Source organism: Blastomyces dermatitidis, assembly GCF_000003525.1.
Source record: "Blastomyces dermatitidis ER-3 genomic scaffold supercont1.2, whole genome shotgun sequence".
NCBI classification, from domain to species: Eukaryota; Fungi; Ascomycota; class Eurotiomycetes; order Onygenales; family Ajellomycetaceae; genus Blastomyces; species Blastomyces dermatitidis.
In genome coordinates this window covers 7373441-7390045 of record NW_025544775.1, presented here as the reverse complement: position 1 = coordinate 7390045, position 16605 = coordinate 7373441, and the positions used below count along the sequence as shown (strand labels likewise).

At 35.1% G+C, this 16605-nt stretch overlaps 2 protein-coding genes across 2 annotated transcripts; one reads left to right on the top strand and one right to left on the bottom strand.

Annotated features, from left to right (window-relative positions):
- Positions 1–906: 906 nt before the first annotated feature.
- BDCG_16555 (uncharacterized protein) lies at positions 907–1158 on the top strand (the record flags this gene model as incomplete). Its single annotated transcript, XM_045425772.1, has 1 exon — positions 907–1158. The coding sequence occupies one exon, from the start codon at positions 907–909 to the stop codon at positions 1156–1158; it is 252 nt and encodes an 83-aa protein (XP_045280001.1).
- Positions 1159–9983: 8825 nt separating this feature from the next.
- BDCG_02351 (uncharacterized protein) lies at positions 9984–11419 on the bottom strand. The gene has a single exon (XM_045417898.1). The coding sequence runs from the start codon at positions 11264–11266 to the stop codon at positions 10319–10321; it is 948 nt and encodes a 315-aa protein (XP_045274604.1). The 5' UTR covers positions 11267–11419; the 3' UTR covers positions 9984–10318.
- Between the last annotated feature and the right edge of the window lie 5186 nt (positions 11420–16605).

Sequence of the window (16605 nt, the reverse complement as noted above, 5' to 3'; positions counted from 1 at the left end):
TTTTAAAAAATTAAAAATTATCTAAAAAAAATGTTAAAATGTCTAAAAATAGTAACTTTATGCTAAGTGTGGTTCGGAAGAACGTACGACTGTCGGATAATAACGCGGCCGCTTCCGAACTACTAGCGTACGCGTACGAATGTAAAGGGGCCCTAGCGGCCGCTAATTAATTTAGTGTATGAGATTCAATATATAAGAAGCCGGCGTACGCCTGTAATCATACACTGGCTTAAGCAACCTTTGAATCACATCTGATAGCATGTCTAAAAACCGGTGAGAAGCACAGGCTCCTCCAGGGTGTGATAATTCCGCCTATGAAGTGATTCATAGTTATTATGCCAGTGTGGTCCTAGAATGCCTCAAAAGATAGTGTATGAAGAGTGATGAGTGGAAGAGCATCTGATTGATGCTGCTTTGCTTGTTGGGGGAAAACTCCACGCCCAGACGAATGCCACGTATGAGATGTGAACAGATGAGATGTGAGAAAGAGAATGGAAGTGATGAACCAGATTCAAAGAAGTCCACTCCCTACCCAGAAGAAGGATAAAAAGGGGGGGGGTGGCCATCATCAGAGTTGTACGATGATAACAGAAATCATATAATGATATAATGATACAGCGATATAATGATAGACATTGTATGATCAATGAGAAAACCACTGAAATGAATACCTTCTCTAGCTGATATGAACAACATCCTTCTCTGCTACCTGAACTGGAAGGTATACAGAACCTCTCAGAGGGATTACTTGAAGCAGTAAGAAAAGTGGCTGAGACAGCTGAACTGGAATCAAAGCTCTGTATATGTATGAGAATTCTAAATGAAATTGAGGCCTTGTGTATGCAGTGACAGGCTGAGGTGAAAGCTAAACAATAATTAGCATTTGCTGTGAATCAAGTGTTCACTATGAAGAGCTTCACTGACACAATCACCATTATCAATAAGAATAGAGAAAACCAGATCTTAGGCCTGCAGCAGGAGATTGAACATTTATACAGACAGATAACTATGCTGAACCTGGAGATCTCATTACAATTATTCACAACCTCTTCAGAAGTGTACACATCATCAGAGACTGCTGTGCAGGATGAGAATCTGAGCATGAAATACATCAAGCTGAAAGATCTGCTGAAGTCATCAAGCTTTAATGATGACTGAAAAAATGATGCTGCAATCAGCTGGCTAAGTCAGATGCAATCATATTATCAGATTGAATGTGAACTCACAGACAGACAGTCAACAGAATTTTAACAAGTCTTAAGATCTGTCATATTCCTATGTGAAAAAGTGAAGTCATTATAAATGACTGATAAAAAGATGAATCTTGCAGACCTGAAGTGATATTCATTTCCATGAATATGAAATGAGTTTTTCAAATGAATCTTGCACAACTTTGAGAAAGTGAACATGTGAGACAAGTGTTACAAACACTTCACTGAGTATAGATAAGTGAGTAATCTTACATTGTACTTCACACACTTCAGTTTACACTATCTCACATTGAATGAAGAGCTTTCAACATCTTTCTGTTTACAGATCTTCATTCATGATCTTACACCTGAGTTGAGAGTGGAATGAAAATGCTTAACCTCACAATCAGACACAGTGAAAGAAGTATATAACATTCTCATCATATGAGAATAAGTGAGTCAATTGCAACAGAAAATACTGCAATCAAGTATATCTCAGCAGAGAACAGATAATCAGACTTCTACAACACAAGTCACACATCTGAATGTGATAAATCTAGATCTGAATGCCATTACTAAAGCACTGAATTCTCTGAAAAAGAGATTCTCTGAGTGAAAATCTTGATGTTATAAGCATTGAGCTTGCTTCAACTGCAGATGCTAAAATCATGATATAAAAGATTGCACCCAGCATGTGCAGTCAAGAGAAGCAAGAGAGTCAAAAAACTAGCAGAATCAGTGAGCTCAGAGACACTTGCTGATATTCTATGAAAAGCCTTCAAAGTGAAAGAGATGCCTGTGTTAGATGACCCTCTGAATTCTGTGAATGCAAAGAAGAAGCAGGCTTCTGAATGAGATGCAGATGAGGATGATGAAGTGAATACTCATCTCAATATCTTGAGATCTGAAATGTTAATGTATAGAGGGCACTTGAATAAGAATTGAGAGATGGCTGCAAAAGTGTTAGCAGACACAGAAGCTTCTATGCAATATATTGATGATTATATGATCTGAAGATTGAAAGAGGTCTGCCAAGTGAAGAATCTCTGATGCATAAGATTATCTGATAACTGATATTTGATATCACCTGCAAGAGTAAGAGTTCCCTTGCACTTCAGAGAATGATCTTGCTATATTTGAGCATGAGAGCTGCAGAATGTGAAATACAATCTTATTCTCAGACTCAATTAATTTCAAAGGTTCAATCTGCAGATTCAATGATGTACATGTCATATGCAGTTGACTGATAGGAAGAAAATGGTTCATATGATTCTATCAACTGATATGAGAAGAACATTCCACATCTCTGGTATAGAAGAGTTAAATCTGCTTATACATCAACAAGCAAAGAGAATGATTTACAAGACCTCATCTGAAAGCATTCTGTATGTCATACAGGACCCGGAAGCGGAGGAAACCAAGATAAAGAATATGCAGGAGAACAAGTGTATAAAGAAGCTTCTGAAGAAGCATAGAAAGGTCTTTCAAACAGATCTTTCATCAGAATTGCTGCTGGAATGAGGATTTGTACATGAGATTGACATGAGGGATGCAAAACCAGTCAATCAGAATGTGTATCCTCTGTCATAAATACATCTTGAAGAACAGAAGCATCAGATCATCAATCTTCTAGAATATGATCTCATACAACCCTTATCAAGCATGTGAGGCTTTCCAGTCCTATTCATGAAAAAGATGAGTGAAGAGTGACAAATGTGTATCAATTATTGAGCACTTAACAAGCTTATAATCAAGAATGAATATTCACTGCCATAGATTCAACAACAGTTGAATACAGTCAGAAATGCCTGATATCTATCAAAGATTGATCTTCTCTCAGAATACTGACAGATCTGTGTAGACAAACTGTCAGTTCTGTGAACTGCATTTAATATACAATGAGAAAAGTTCAAATTTCTAGTAATGTCATTTAATCTGACAAATGCACCTATCATCTTTCAAATGATGATGAATACAATTCTTCATAAACAGAATGAAACCTCATGCCTTGTATATCTCAATGACATTCTAGTCTTTTTAAACTCATATGATGAATATCTGAAGCATCTTGATGAAGTGCTTACAACTCTGGCAGAGTATAAGCTCTACATCAAATCAATCAAGTGTGTGTTTGAAATGAAAGAGTTGAAGTTCATGAAACATGTAGTGAGTGATGACTGTATATACCTCATTCTGAAGAAATTGAATGTTATAGTGAATTGACCGCAGCTGAGAAATGTATATCATATATAACAGTTCCTTGAATTGATCTCATATTACTGCAGATTCATCAAGGATTTTGCATGAATATCTGCATCACTCTTGAATCTCTTAAGAGAAACAGATGCAAATCTGTGAAAGAAGAAGTTTTATTCAATCATCTGAAATGCTGTGTGTGAAGAGGCTTTTCTCACACTGAGAAAATGTGTAACAACATTCTCAGTGCTTATTCAACTAGATTGTAATAAATCTTTCTACATTGAGACAGATGCATCTGAATGAGCTATCAGAGATGCTCTTCTACAGATGAGTAAGAACAGCAAGCTGTATCTGATGATGTATGATGATAGAAAACTATCAGGCACTGAGCTCAATTATTCAGTGTATGAAAAGGAATTGCTAGCAATCAAGCATGTGCTGGCATTGTGAGATAGATATATTAACAACAGGTATACAACAACAGTGATCACAGATCATGAAAGCCTCATCTATCTACAATTAATAACAAAACCTTTCAAACACTTAGCATGTTGAATCTTGGAGTTTCAAGCATACAATCTTCATATCAAATACTGAAAAGAATTGAATACAGTGATGCCTGATGCAATCAGTCACAGACTCAATTTCATAAGTGAGGGTTCTGTGAACCAGGTACAAGGAACATTCATGTTAAATGCACTGAGAAAATGCAAGGAATCAGAATGAGTGAACATCATGATCTCTTGCTTGAAGAATGACAAGGTGTCAGATGACAAGTATCTTACAAAAGTAGTAGAAGAGATGCTTTCAAACTTCAAACTGAGAAAATTGAAAAACAATGTTGTGCTTTACTGCAATCTAGAATACACAGAAGCTCTCTATCTAGAATCTTCATTTCAATGTGACTTGATAGCTCACATACACAAAGAATTCAGTCACTTAGAAAGCTCTGAACTCATGAGTGTACTTGAATTAAGAGTGTACTGGCCAAGCATGGTCAAGAACATTCAGACATACACTCACAAGTGCCTGAATTATCAGGTTGTGAAAGAATCTAAGAAAGGGTTAGAATGCAAAGAAGCATAACATCAGATGAAGTGTATAATATAACTGTTCAAATAATGAGAGATGAATCTCATAGATATATTGCTGTAAATGTCAAATGAAAATTGATGAATAATCACTGCTATTGACTATACTACTGACTGGCCAGTTGTGAAAGCAGTTTCAGAGATGACAGAGAAGGTGATAATGAAGTTTCTACATAATGAGATCTATGTCAACTATAAAATGCTGTGCGAGATTCTAACTGATAATGATGCAAATCTCATAGAAGGAGCAGTGAGGCATTTCATGGGCCAGTTACAGACAAGACATTGTAGAACAACATCATATCACCTGCGGATGAACAGGAAGATGGAATACTTGAATGAAATCTTGAGCAACATGCTGACAAAATATCTAGTGAGCAAGCCTACAAGATTATAAGATGAATATCTCAGGCAGGCACTATTAGCCACGCGAATCCAGCAGCATGCAGTCATCAAGTGTTCATCATTCTACCTGTTGTATGAATTGCATCCGCGCATCCCGGAGAATGCTTTGAAAAAGGTGGAAGAGAAAACAGCAGTTACAGACACAGCAGTTGCAGACACAACAGTCGCAGATGCAGAACCAAGATTGAAAGAGATCAGCCACACACACACAAAAGCTAATGAGTTACTCCTGAACTGAGCAATTCAATTGAAAAGAATACAAGACTCACTTGTTAAGAAATTGAGTCTTAAGATGAGAATATAAGTTCTTGTATGCAATGAGAGTTCTGAGAAGTTTCAATCTAGGTGATTTGAGTCATATAAAATACTTAAATCACATTCTCTGAGAATGTACACATTGAAAGAATCAGAGAGACAGATCTTATACAACTTAATCAATGATTCATGACTTGTGAAAGTAAAGATTCAAGACTCAAGCAGATTATAATTATTCACAGCACTATCATCAGTGTTGAAAAAGAAGAGACTTATAATTAAAAAGTCTCATGAAGTAAGAGAAATCATAAACACTTACAAATCAGATAATCTCACTTATTTCAATCTTTTCACAATTACAAGGAAAGAATGAGAAGAAATGAAGAAATCAGATGAACATCACACTTCAATAAGTGATGAGACTGTAGCTGATTATACAATAACATGCTGCAGATAGCAGATGCAATATAGTAAAGAGCAGTCTCAAAGCAGCAGACTTGCATATGAGTCAGATTGCAGAAGAAAAAGAGATTCAGAGTTGAATTCAACTATTTACATCAATTTAATTACAGAGATCACAGAGAATAAACTATCTGAAACATCTGCAGACATGTGAGATCAAGTCATCTCAATTCCTGAGAACACTCAGAGATTGAGTGAGGTCAGTTTCAATGAGCTGTTCACTGTAGTGATCTGAGTGAGTGAAGAGAGACAGTATAATACATGAGACAGAATTACAAAAGATGAAAGCTGTCAAATCTAGTCACTGAACACTGTACTATATAGAGGTTGTGTAAGAGTAGTAGCTAGCAGATAAAGAAAAAGTGTAAGAAAAGAGATAATGAATTAGTCATCAACTGTAAGAGTCAGTTATAAAAGACAAATATTATTATACACATCTCATTCATTTTTATACACTACATGTTAATCTATTTCCAACACCACATCATTCAAAAAACATCAAAAACAAAGGAAATCTCAAAACTTGAGATCTGTAAGAGATTTAAGAGCTGTAAGCTGCTCTTGTAATAACACTGTATATATCTTCAATTCCTCTATCACTCTGCATATGACATTAATGTCATTTATTGCAAGATTGGCTGGAATGCCAATATAGAAATGCACATGTGTATGTGTAGAGAAATTGAAGAAGAGTGCGGGACCCGCAGGACCAGGAGCCAGGACAGAGAGAGTGAAGATGGAAGAAACAGAAGAAAGAGAAGGCACAGAACTGAATGAATAACAGCAGGAGCCACTCAGAGCTGAATGCTTATGACTCAGTGTGCACACAACCTTCCCTGCAGAAGAGGGAGAGGGAGAGAAAGTGATGGAAGAAGCTTGAAGATGAGAGAGAGTAGTCTCAGCAGTGTTGTCATCTTTGATCAGAATAGCCTCTGACACCGGAGCAACTAAGAACCATTGTTAGTGTATGAAAATTGCAAAAGCAGGAGTAACAATTACTGAATGAACACTCACTGACCTTAGAATTGTACATATAATTACAACACACACAAGGCTCCTCAGAAAGAGAGAGAGAGACATAAGAGAATACTGAAAGCAGAACACAGCATGCAAATGACTCATTTTCATGACAATATTTCAGACAAGGTGTACAAGCCTCATACCTGTGAGTGTAAAAGAGTACAACATCTGTGTTTTCATTTCTGAAAACATGAATATTCTTTATCTGCATCATGAAGTTGAATGACAATCATCAGAGAATAGGCTGATATGAGTTGATCATTTCAAAGATATTAGTCAGAGCAGACATATCTGTAATATTGAACTTTATAATTGTAAAAAGCTTCTTGATATCTATGAATATCACAACTTTGTACACAGTAAAACTCATAATGATTTTCTCTAAGAACAGAAAAATTAGTGTCAGAAAGAAAAAGATGAAAAAGAAAAAGACTTACAATCTCAATACTGTTGAGAAGAGAGGTGATTCTCTGAGATAAATGAATAATTATCTTATCATAAATATTTAAAATAAATGTAATAATTAGTGTCTGTGATTGAACTTCAAATGATTATGTCATACACTGTCTTTGTGCAATAAATCATTCTAGAGATTGATAAGAAGAGTGAAAGTGTACACACTGAGAGACATAGTTCATTAAGTCTATGCAATATCTTCTTGAAATGAGGAGAGCTAGTAATGAAAGCAGAGATGGCAAAACCAGGGATTGTGGAACAGAGATAGTGAGAGCGGGAGAACTAGACACAGAGGCAAGTGTAGAAGATTGAGAAGTGGCAGAGAAAGAGACAGAGGAGAAAGCAGCAGAGAAAGAAGTAGCAGAAGAGATAAGAGAGAATGCAGGAGATTCAGCCACACATGACACAGACAATTCCTTCATTATCACATTCTTCAAGTTCTTGATCAAGGATGCAACATCAGGTTCACTATCATCAGTGAACACAGATCTGTCAATGTGTGAAGATTCTATATGAATAAAAACAAACATATCAGCATCTGCGTCCATGTAAAATTGTGCCAGAAAACATGATCAGAAACCCACTGAGAAGAAAACAGTTGAGAGTGTATGAGAAGATGAAGAAGGTGTGTCATCATTCATAATAGTATGTTCTGATGATCATTAGAAGATAAACAAGTCCTGATCATGTTTCACAACATGTTACACTTACTGCTAATGAACTGCCTGATATGAGCACTATGATAACACTTGTTGTGAGAATGAGAAGCCATTGTCAGAAACATGTATAATGTGATAGATAAACAGATGAAAAGAGTTGAACAGAAGAAGAAATAGAAATCTTGAATGAGATAGTAGCATTTGATAATGATGATGATGAAGAAGATGATTGAAGAATGAGAAAAGTTAGTAAATGAGTGATATAATATAGTGAAAGTTTCTTTGTGAGAGTGTACACAGAACACTAGCTGGATCAGAAATAGGCCACACAATCATGAAATGCTAGTGGCGAGCTAATCCACATGAAGCTAGAGTGTACAATATAGTCATGTGAGCGTGACTGAATCTGATAGGGAAGGATGTGGTTTGAAAGAATGTATGACTGTCGGATAATAACACAGCTGCTTCTGAACTACTAGTGTACATGTACAAATGTAAAGAGGCCCTAGTGGCTGCTAATTAATTTAGCGTACGAGATTCAATATATAAGAAGCCGGCGTACGCCTGTAATCATACGCTGGCTTAAGCAACCTTTGAATCACATAAGAATGAGACTAAATGCGATTAAATGAGACTACTTTCTCATTTTTTTCAAGTCATGATTTCATTTTAAGATCTGATATATAGTCACTTTACATGTTTTTTTGATAGTCAGTCTCAGCAGAATTCATGCCAAGAAATGTATGAGATCAGATTAAATAAGATTAAATGTGAAATTCATAGTCTCAGCAGTCAGTCTAGTTACAGTTAATATATACTTTATATTAATATTAATCAGTGACTTCTTCAGAAGTAATCTCAGAGACTTAAAAGTCTATTCAGATAGCAGAGACTCTTACTTATATATAGATATTTAAATCTATTCAGTTTATAATGTCTGTATTATTACTGTTCTTTAGTGTGAGTATATAATTTACTGAAATGTAATATCTTCTATTACTATTCTATATATTCTTAAGCTTAATAAGATAGTTATTTAATATTCAGAGCTGTGTGTAGAAGTCTTTATAAATCTGATCTTTATTTACACTTATAAAAGTCTGTAAGAGTTTAAAAGTTAATATCTTCTTAAGTATACTAATCTTTATTTAATTCTTTCAAGATTGATTATCTACTTCTAGAATCTTAATAATAAAGTCAGAAATAAATGTTATAAGAGAAGTATTTCTTTATTAAATACTCTGTAATCAATCTAATACTTTCTATTATATAACAGTGTCTTAGAACAGAATATTAAGATATTTTATAATATTATCAGATATTTATAACACTAATTTATATACTTTTATTTATGAATAAAATTTCTATTTCATACAATTCTTCAATTATTTATTGATATACTAATCTTGATTAATTAATGAACTAATGACATCTTTATCTATACTCAGTTTTATAAGCATTTTCATTCTTCATAATGAGTAGAGAGTGAGATTGAAAGTATTGAAATATATAGAAGTATCTAAGCATTCTTTCAGCACTTTTATATTCAATTCTGTAGATGTTGAAATCACATGAGTTAATCATTGAATCTCTTTGTATTGAAGTTGTTGAGTTGTATGCATGTCTGCTATCTGTTGCTGTTGTAATTTCAACATTGCTCAGAGTCACTGTGGTATCACCTCTATGCTCGCGCTTGAGGGTTCTCCCATATTATCATTAGACATGGTTATATCGTTTTGTCGGATGTGTAATCATATGAAATATCTCATACATCTGGGTGTCAGGACTCTCGGGTCTTTTACTGACATTCTCTTGTAAAATCTTACTCTCTTTGTAAGATCTTGTTGCAGGGCCAGGGTGACTGGTGAGCAAGCTTCTATCTGAGGACTCGGTGTCTGCTTAACTGTTTGACTGTTTCTCTATTTCTTACGCGTTGTTACGCGTTCGGATATCTCAGTGGAAAATTGTTCCTAATGAGGAGACGATGCGTGGATAATTGTTCCTAATAAGGAGATGATGAACATTTTTCTAGTGTAAGGGGCCTACGCCGAATAGATCAGTATAATATATAGGTCTTATATAACAAAGAGAAAAACGTTAGAGAAGGAAAGAAAGAGAAAGTACGAGAATCAGCGATTGAAGTGGATATTTATACGCGTATGTGGTGGCATACGCGGTGGAGCTTCGGGGCGGAAGAATATACGCGCGTTCGTAGCGGTCGAGGATCGGTGATCGTAACATACACGTTTGTGGCGGCCGAGGATCGGCGATCGGGAATGGGGCGGTAGGAATCTATGGAGTGTACGGAATAGTCTATATGATTGATCGGGCGCAGCCCGCCACATTTACACTGCTTCTGTTCTTATGCTGTCAGAAGTGCACATCTCTATTCTCATTACACTGATAAAGAGAGCTCAGTTACTGAATGCATATTACAATGTCAAAGCTATCTGATAAAACAAGAATTAAAATGAATTATTTTGTGCTTCTTGTTGTTTTCTCAAGTGCACTCTTCACTACAGCTTCTCTCTTCGTACGATGGCTCTCTAACTACCAATAAAAGACTTTGATTTTACATGATTTAGAATTCAAAGCATTTTCCTACGCCTTTCTCCAGGCACTCCCGCTTCAAGTTCTCAGTCCATTCTTCATAATATCTTTTCCATTCCATTGCCATGGCCATGGCTTCAGAGTCATTTGACATATCTTCCATCCACAATTCGATTTCATTCGACCTGCCTGACATCTTCGGGCTCAACGCGACACTAAGCTCCCTCACCCTCCCCAACTGCCGAAATGGATCCAAGTACGAGGGTAAGAAGTTGCGAATAAGTTCAACACTTCTACGGCGCGTGTACCAAAACCACACCGAATCAAGACAAATATGGAGCTTGATGAGATTGGAACCCTGAAGATGTGATGCAATCAACTGAACATTTTCAAGGATAGGCCCATGCCTTCCTGAATGATCAACCGAAATATTCAATTGGAAGGTAAGTTGTTTAAACCTTTGCCAGGAACCAGTTTGAATTGAGTGGCATTTTCTTCCCAAGATGTACACATCCTTGCCAGACAGGAAGATATCGCAGACCAGTTTTCGGTAGAGGACATCAGTTGCATCCTCAAATATCTGACGATTCAAACGCGCCACTTTGAGAAAGCTGTAATATGTGTAAAATTTCGCATAGCTGCTCTGATATTCATTGAGAATGTATGAGAAAATTTGTTGACGAAGTTCGAGTGGCAGACGCAGTATGTAGCATGGCAAGGCAAGTTCTATGTGCTTGAAACAAAGCTGTATTTCGGTCCAAGGAATCTTTTTGAGGCATTTGCGACTGCCCCCAAGCGGCGCCTGGCAAAAAGCCACTGAGAGGCCAAGCTTTCTATGAGACCAGCACACTGGGAGTCCCTGCCGCGCTCGTGAGGAAGTCGCTCGATTTTTGCATGCATCGTAGGAACGCGTCAGTGCCGAGCATTGTGGTCGGATTTTCTTTCGGGCGGGCTTTGAGTGCCTTTTGCCTCTCGGCATTCTTGCGCCTCCAATTCCGTGGGTAGAACTCGGTTCCTGTAAGGCAGATATTGTGACAATTCTCTAAAAGCCGCCAGGACTAGTTTGAGCCAGAGGTCAATGATGATTTCGAGTTGGAGCAACAGCTGCCATCTGAGGTGTTACGGATGAAATGGTTGGCAGGGGAACATCCAAAGTCACATGGGGAGGAACATTGTTTCCCCGATCTCGCGGTCTCTACCAATGTCGTTGATGTTGGCCCTTACGGCCGTTGCGGTTAGCGATCCCACTAGATCACGTGACCCATCACTATATTATGTTCCTGTAGATTTATCTCAGCGGGCTCAGACCCTCTGGCTCGGTTTGAACGGGTTGCAGCATTATTATTAACTAGTTAATCCGGCATGACACTAACCTACTTTTGATACAAGTCATGTGCTCAGAGCAATTCTCACCAGAGAGTCTGAGAAGAAATGATTCCATCTTCAATGAAGATTTCTGAGATTTACAAGAATTTTTCAGATTCTTCAACTTTGACTTTCTATTACTATATACTCACATATCTTTGAGATTTGAAAATCACCTTAGCTTATAGCTAAAGAGAAGAAGAATAGAAATATTTCTTTAATATTTCAAAAAAATCTATATTTAAGATAGATGTATACTCTTGAAAATGATCATATTTTTTAATCTCAGAATTTCTAAGAGCTTTTTTTTGTATGAGGAATTGAATCAAAATTCCTGTGTTCAAAAACACACTGATCAACTTTGAAATGATACTTCTATTCTAAAAACTTAAGATATGAATATAAAAATCAGATACATCATGAGAACATTATTATTCTAAGGTTTCAAGATAATACAGAAATGATGAATCTATGAAGTTGAGTTGAAATTCTCTTTTATACTCAGAGTACTGAGTAAATTCTTTCTGTATTACTAACAATCAGAAACTGTTTCTTCTCAGATGCTTCACAAGATATCATCACTCATATAATCTGATTTTACTATTTGAGTTAGCTTATTGCTTATTTGAGATTAGCTCATAATATAATTATCAATTCAGTGTTAAAACAGCAATGAATATCTGAAGAAGTGTCTGAGCTTGCTGAGATAACTGTAGATAGATCTATCAATACAATCTTCAACTATTCTACAGGTTATAGTCTGAATGACACATTTTTCTTTATAGAATATTGCATCAACATTTTTAACACAGATAGTTCATCTTTTTTGAAAAGACTCTTACTCTTTATTAGAGATATTTCATTTTCTCTGAATCTGTCAGTCAGTGAATTTATATACTTTATATTTTTAAAAAAGCATGTTCTTCATTGTGAAGAATATTACTTTTTACTTTTTTTTTACATATCTAGAAGAAGCAGAGTCATCTTAATATAAGTAATACATCTGTTACTTCAGAGTTCAGCTCAAGACTCAGAATCACATACTTTACTACACAACTCATTGATAGAATAATTACTCATTATAAAAAGACTTCTGACTTATAAGATAAGACTGAGATCAGTTTTCATCAGAGTATGAAATTTAATGATGAGATAATAGAGAAGCTTCAGAATAAAGAAAAGAAGAGTTAATATTCATCTACAGAATCTGTTCATTTCAACTCTTTAAATTCTTCACTGTTTCTCACCTCTGAAATGCTGACTTTTAATAGTGATGCAAATCAACCTATCTATTACACTGCAGGCAATTTTATAAATCTTATACAGATAATGCTATGAAATCAGATGACTGCAGCTGAAATCACTTAATATCTTACTATATCTGTATAAAGAGACACTATAAGAGATGAGTTGTGAGAATATCAGAAAGAAGTTAAATATACACTAGATATTAAATCAGTGATCACATTTAATGACTCTAATTATGAAGTCTGATATATTGATATGTTGACTGATGCAGAAGTTATTAATGAAACTGATATTCTATTAAGAACTCAATGAGAATTCTCTTTTACATATTATATTGACTCTGAGAAGTGAAGAATCTGTTCTAAGTCTCTATATAGACATATGCTATTGAGTCTTGTTGAAAATGTTTGAATTACTATTGAAACCTTGAAAGCTGACAATACTGCAGCCCTGTGAGACAAGATTAATATGAAATATATAATATCACTGACAGAAGAACAAGTTAATATCTTTAAGAAATTGATAAAATTATAAGTTAAGAAGAATGATTATCTTACTTTTCAGAGATATTTTCACTATCTTGTTATCTATTACAAGAAGCTCTGTCAGAGCACTGAAGATGTATATCATGATCTTTTTCTCAACAATCTACAAGATTATCAAAGATTATTTGTTAAGACATATTTGAATGAGTTTTTCTTCACTGATTAGAGACTCATTGTCAACATTGATATCAATGATTTGATGAAGTAACTGATCAATCATACATTCAAGAAGATTATTACTGAGTGAAAAAAGCAGTCTCAGACTGATTCTGTGACTGTGAAAAAGAACAAGAACAAAGATAAGAACAAAGATGAGAATAAAAGCACATCTGTATGAAAGTGCACTCACTGCAGAAGATATGAATATACTATTGACAGATGTTTCATCTTACACTCTGATAAAAAGAAAAAGAAGAATGACAAGAAGAATGATAAGAAGAAAGAGAAGAAGAATAACTTGATAAGTTCTCAATCAGCAGTAAATGCAGCAATTACAAAGATTGAGTTCTATTTCTCTTTCACAGTCACTGAAAAACCATTCTCTAGATCTTGATATTTGAACACATGTGTAAGTCTGAATATGATGAATGAGCTGCATTCTTTTTCAAACATCAAATCTTTTAATGATAATATCTCTGTTGATTCTATGACTGAGAGAACTGAGTTTATCAAGAAGATTGAGACTGCCACCTTGAAGATTGAGAGTGATAATATTAACTTACAGAATATTCACTATATCTCTAATATTACAGTTAATCTGCTCTCATTTGCAAAGCTTGAAGATCAGGGATTCTGATTTACATTGTCTTTCACTATTCTCTCATTTTTCATTTGCAGAGCTCTGAATGATGTTATTTTTCATGCAGTCTAAATCACTCAGAACAACATATATAAGGTCAATAAATGAGAGTTCAATGAGGATTTCAATCATCTGAACAGAGCAGTCAAGTATATTGTGATGATGCTTCACGAGTACAATTTTGATTGAAAAGTTGATCTTCTGATGACTGCTGTTACTACTGTTAATAACATTGATTCTACAGTCTCAAATACAGACCTCAAGAATACAAGAATATCAAAGACTCTTTTGAACTGGCACTGTAATCTCAGTCACATTCACACTGATGCTATAATTGCTATGGCCAAGAATTCTCATACTGAAGTCACAATTAAAGGTTCTAAGACTAAGTTCTTTTACAAGGAATGTGTCAAGGCAGGTATGATATGAGATTATTTGAAAACATCAATACCTAGATCTATTTAACTCATTGAGAAGGTCTATATCAATCTTACAGATAGCAGATATACATTGAAAGACCTTTCTAACCACTTCTTAGAGTTTCATCAGAAAATCAGATACTGAATACTTATCATCTGTGACATAACTCACTATCATTGAGTATATTTTTTAAAGTTCAAGAATGAGGCTGTTCAATACTTTGAGTTGTGGCTCAGATTCATGAGTAATCTCAGATATACAGTCTCTGCTTTTCTACAGACTGATATTAATGATGTTTTCCAATTCACATGTATGCACACAGTTATGAATTCATATGATATCAAATAAGAATCAACAGCATCATATTCATCACATCAGAATGATGTTTCTGAATATGAAATTCATACTATCATGAAATAGATTAGAGCTGCTCTTTTGAAAGATAATCTCTCTAAGAAGTTCTGAGCAGATGTTCTAGAGATAGTGATTACAATAATCAATAATACTCTCACATCTACAGTTCTTTATAACTCAAAATTTTGGCCCTCTACTGCAGAGACTTCTGTGATTTCAAGTTCACATAAGATTTCTTAATGTGCACTTACAAATACCCTGCTGAATGTAAGGCATTTTCACTGATTAAGTGCAGAGGTTTTTGTTCACTTGCATGAATCCCAGCAGCCCGCGGATAAGCTTTCTTCACATGCCGATTTCTATTGTATTATTGAATTCAGTGGCACATTGATATATCATCTATGGCATCCTGAATCTGATAAGATTATTATCAGTAGTGATGTAAGATTTCTGATCACTGAGAAATTGAAATCAGCTGTCACATCTGTGACACTCATTAATAATGCCAGCGAATCAGCACTTGATATTCATCTGGTTGATGATGAAGATGCTTCTGATATTAATGATCTGAATTTCACATGATTGTGGCCCGCGAAATTGCTGACTACTTACACTTCAAGTCTTATTACAGGTAACCTTCTGAAGTTCTACAAGAATGCCACATCTCAGTCAGAAGAGGTAGAAGATTATTGAAAGAAGTCTATGCAATATGAGATTACTGACCTGAAGAGATACAATACATGAAGTTTGATCTCTAGATCAGATATCTCAAGAGATGAATCAATTGCTTCAGACTGTTGAGTGTTTCTTGAGAAAGATAGGCCTGTGAACTTGAATGCTGATTCTGATGATATTCTTAGAAAATCATGTTGAGTGATTTATGATAACTGACTTAAGAAGAATTCTAGAGAAGAGATCTACACTTCTGTTATCACTAATACTGTCAATTGTATTCTTTTTGCAATAGCAGCACTACACAGTTGAATACTTCATCAAGTGAATATAGTGATGACATATCTTCATGAGTGTCTTACTAAGAAGGTCTATATGAGATAATCTACTGAATTTGAGACAGGTTTACTGAAAACACTTATCTGCACAGTTGAGAGTAGTCTATACAGTCTGAACCCTGTGATGAAGATCTGATATGATTATTTAACAGCTCTGTTAAGTGATCTTGAATTTACAGTCAGTACTTATAATTCAGCACTCTGATATTATATATTCAGATGTCATCTCTATGTGACAATCTATATTGATAATCTCAACATCATATCTGAAGCTTCTGAGAATGCTGATTGGCTAGTAAGTATACTCAGTGAGAAATTGAAAGTCAAGAATCTACATCAGTTAACTAAGTACTTGAGTATGAAGATCAATTGTTTGAATAAGAGAATTGATTTGATATATTGTCAATATATTAAATATCTTGTTAAAGATTTCTATCTTGATGATGCAGCTGTCACTAGAATATCAATGAAGAATGAATTCTGTATTGATAATTCTTCTATATCTGAGAAAGAGGCTGATTTCACAATTCAGTGATATCAACATGATGTGAATTGCTTGCAATATCTTGCAGTTAAA

Coding starts and splice junctions, on each gene's coding strand:
- BDCG_02351 (XM_045417898.1), bottom strand. CDS start 11,266: ATGCCGAGAGGCAAAAGGCACTCAAAGCCCGCCCGAAAGAAAATCCGA.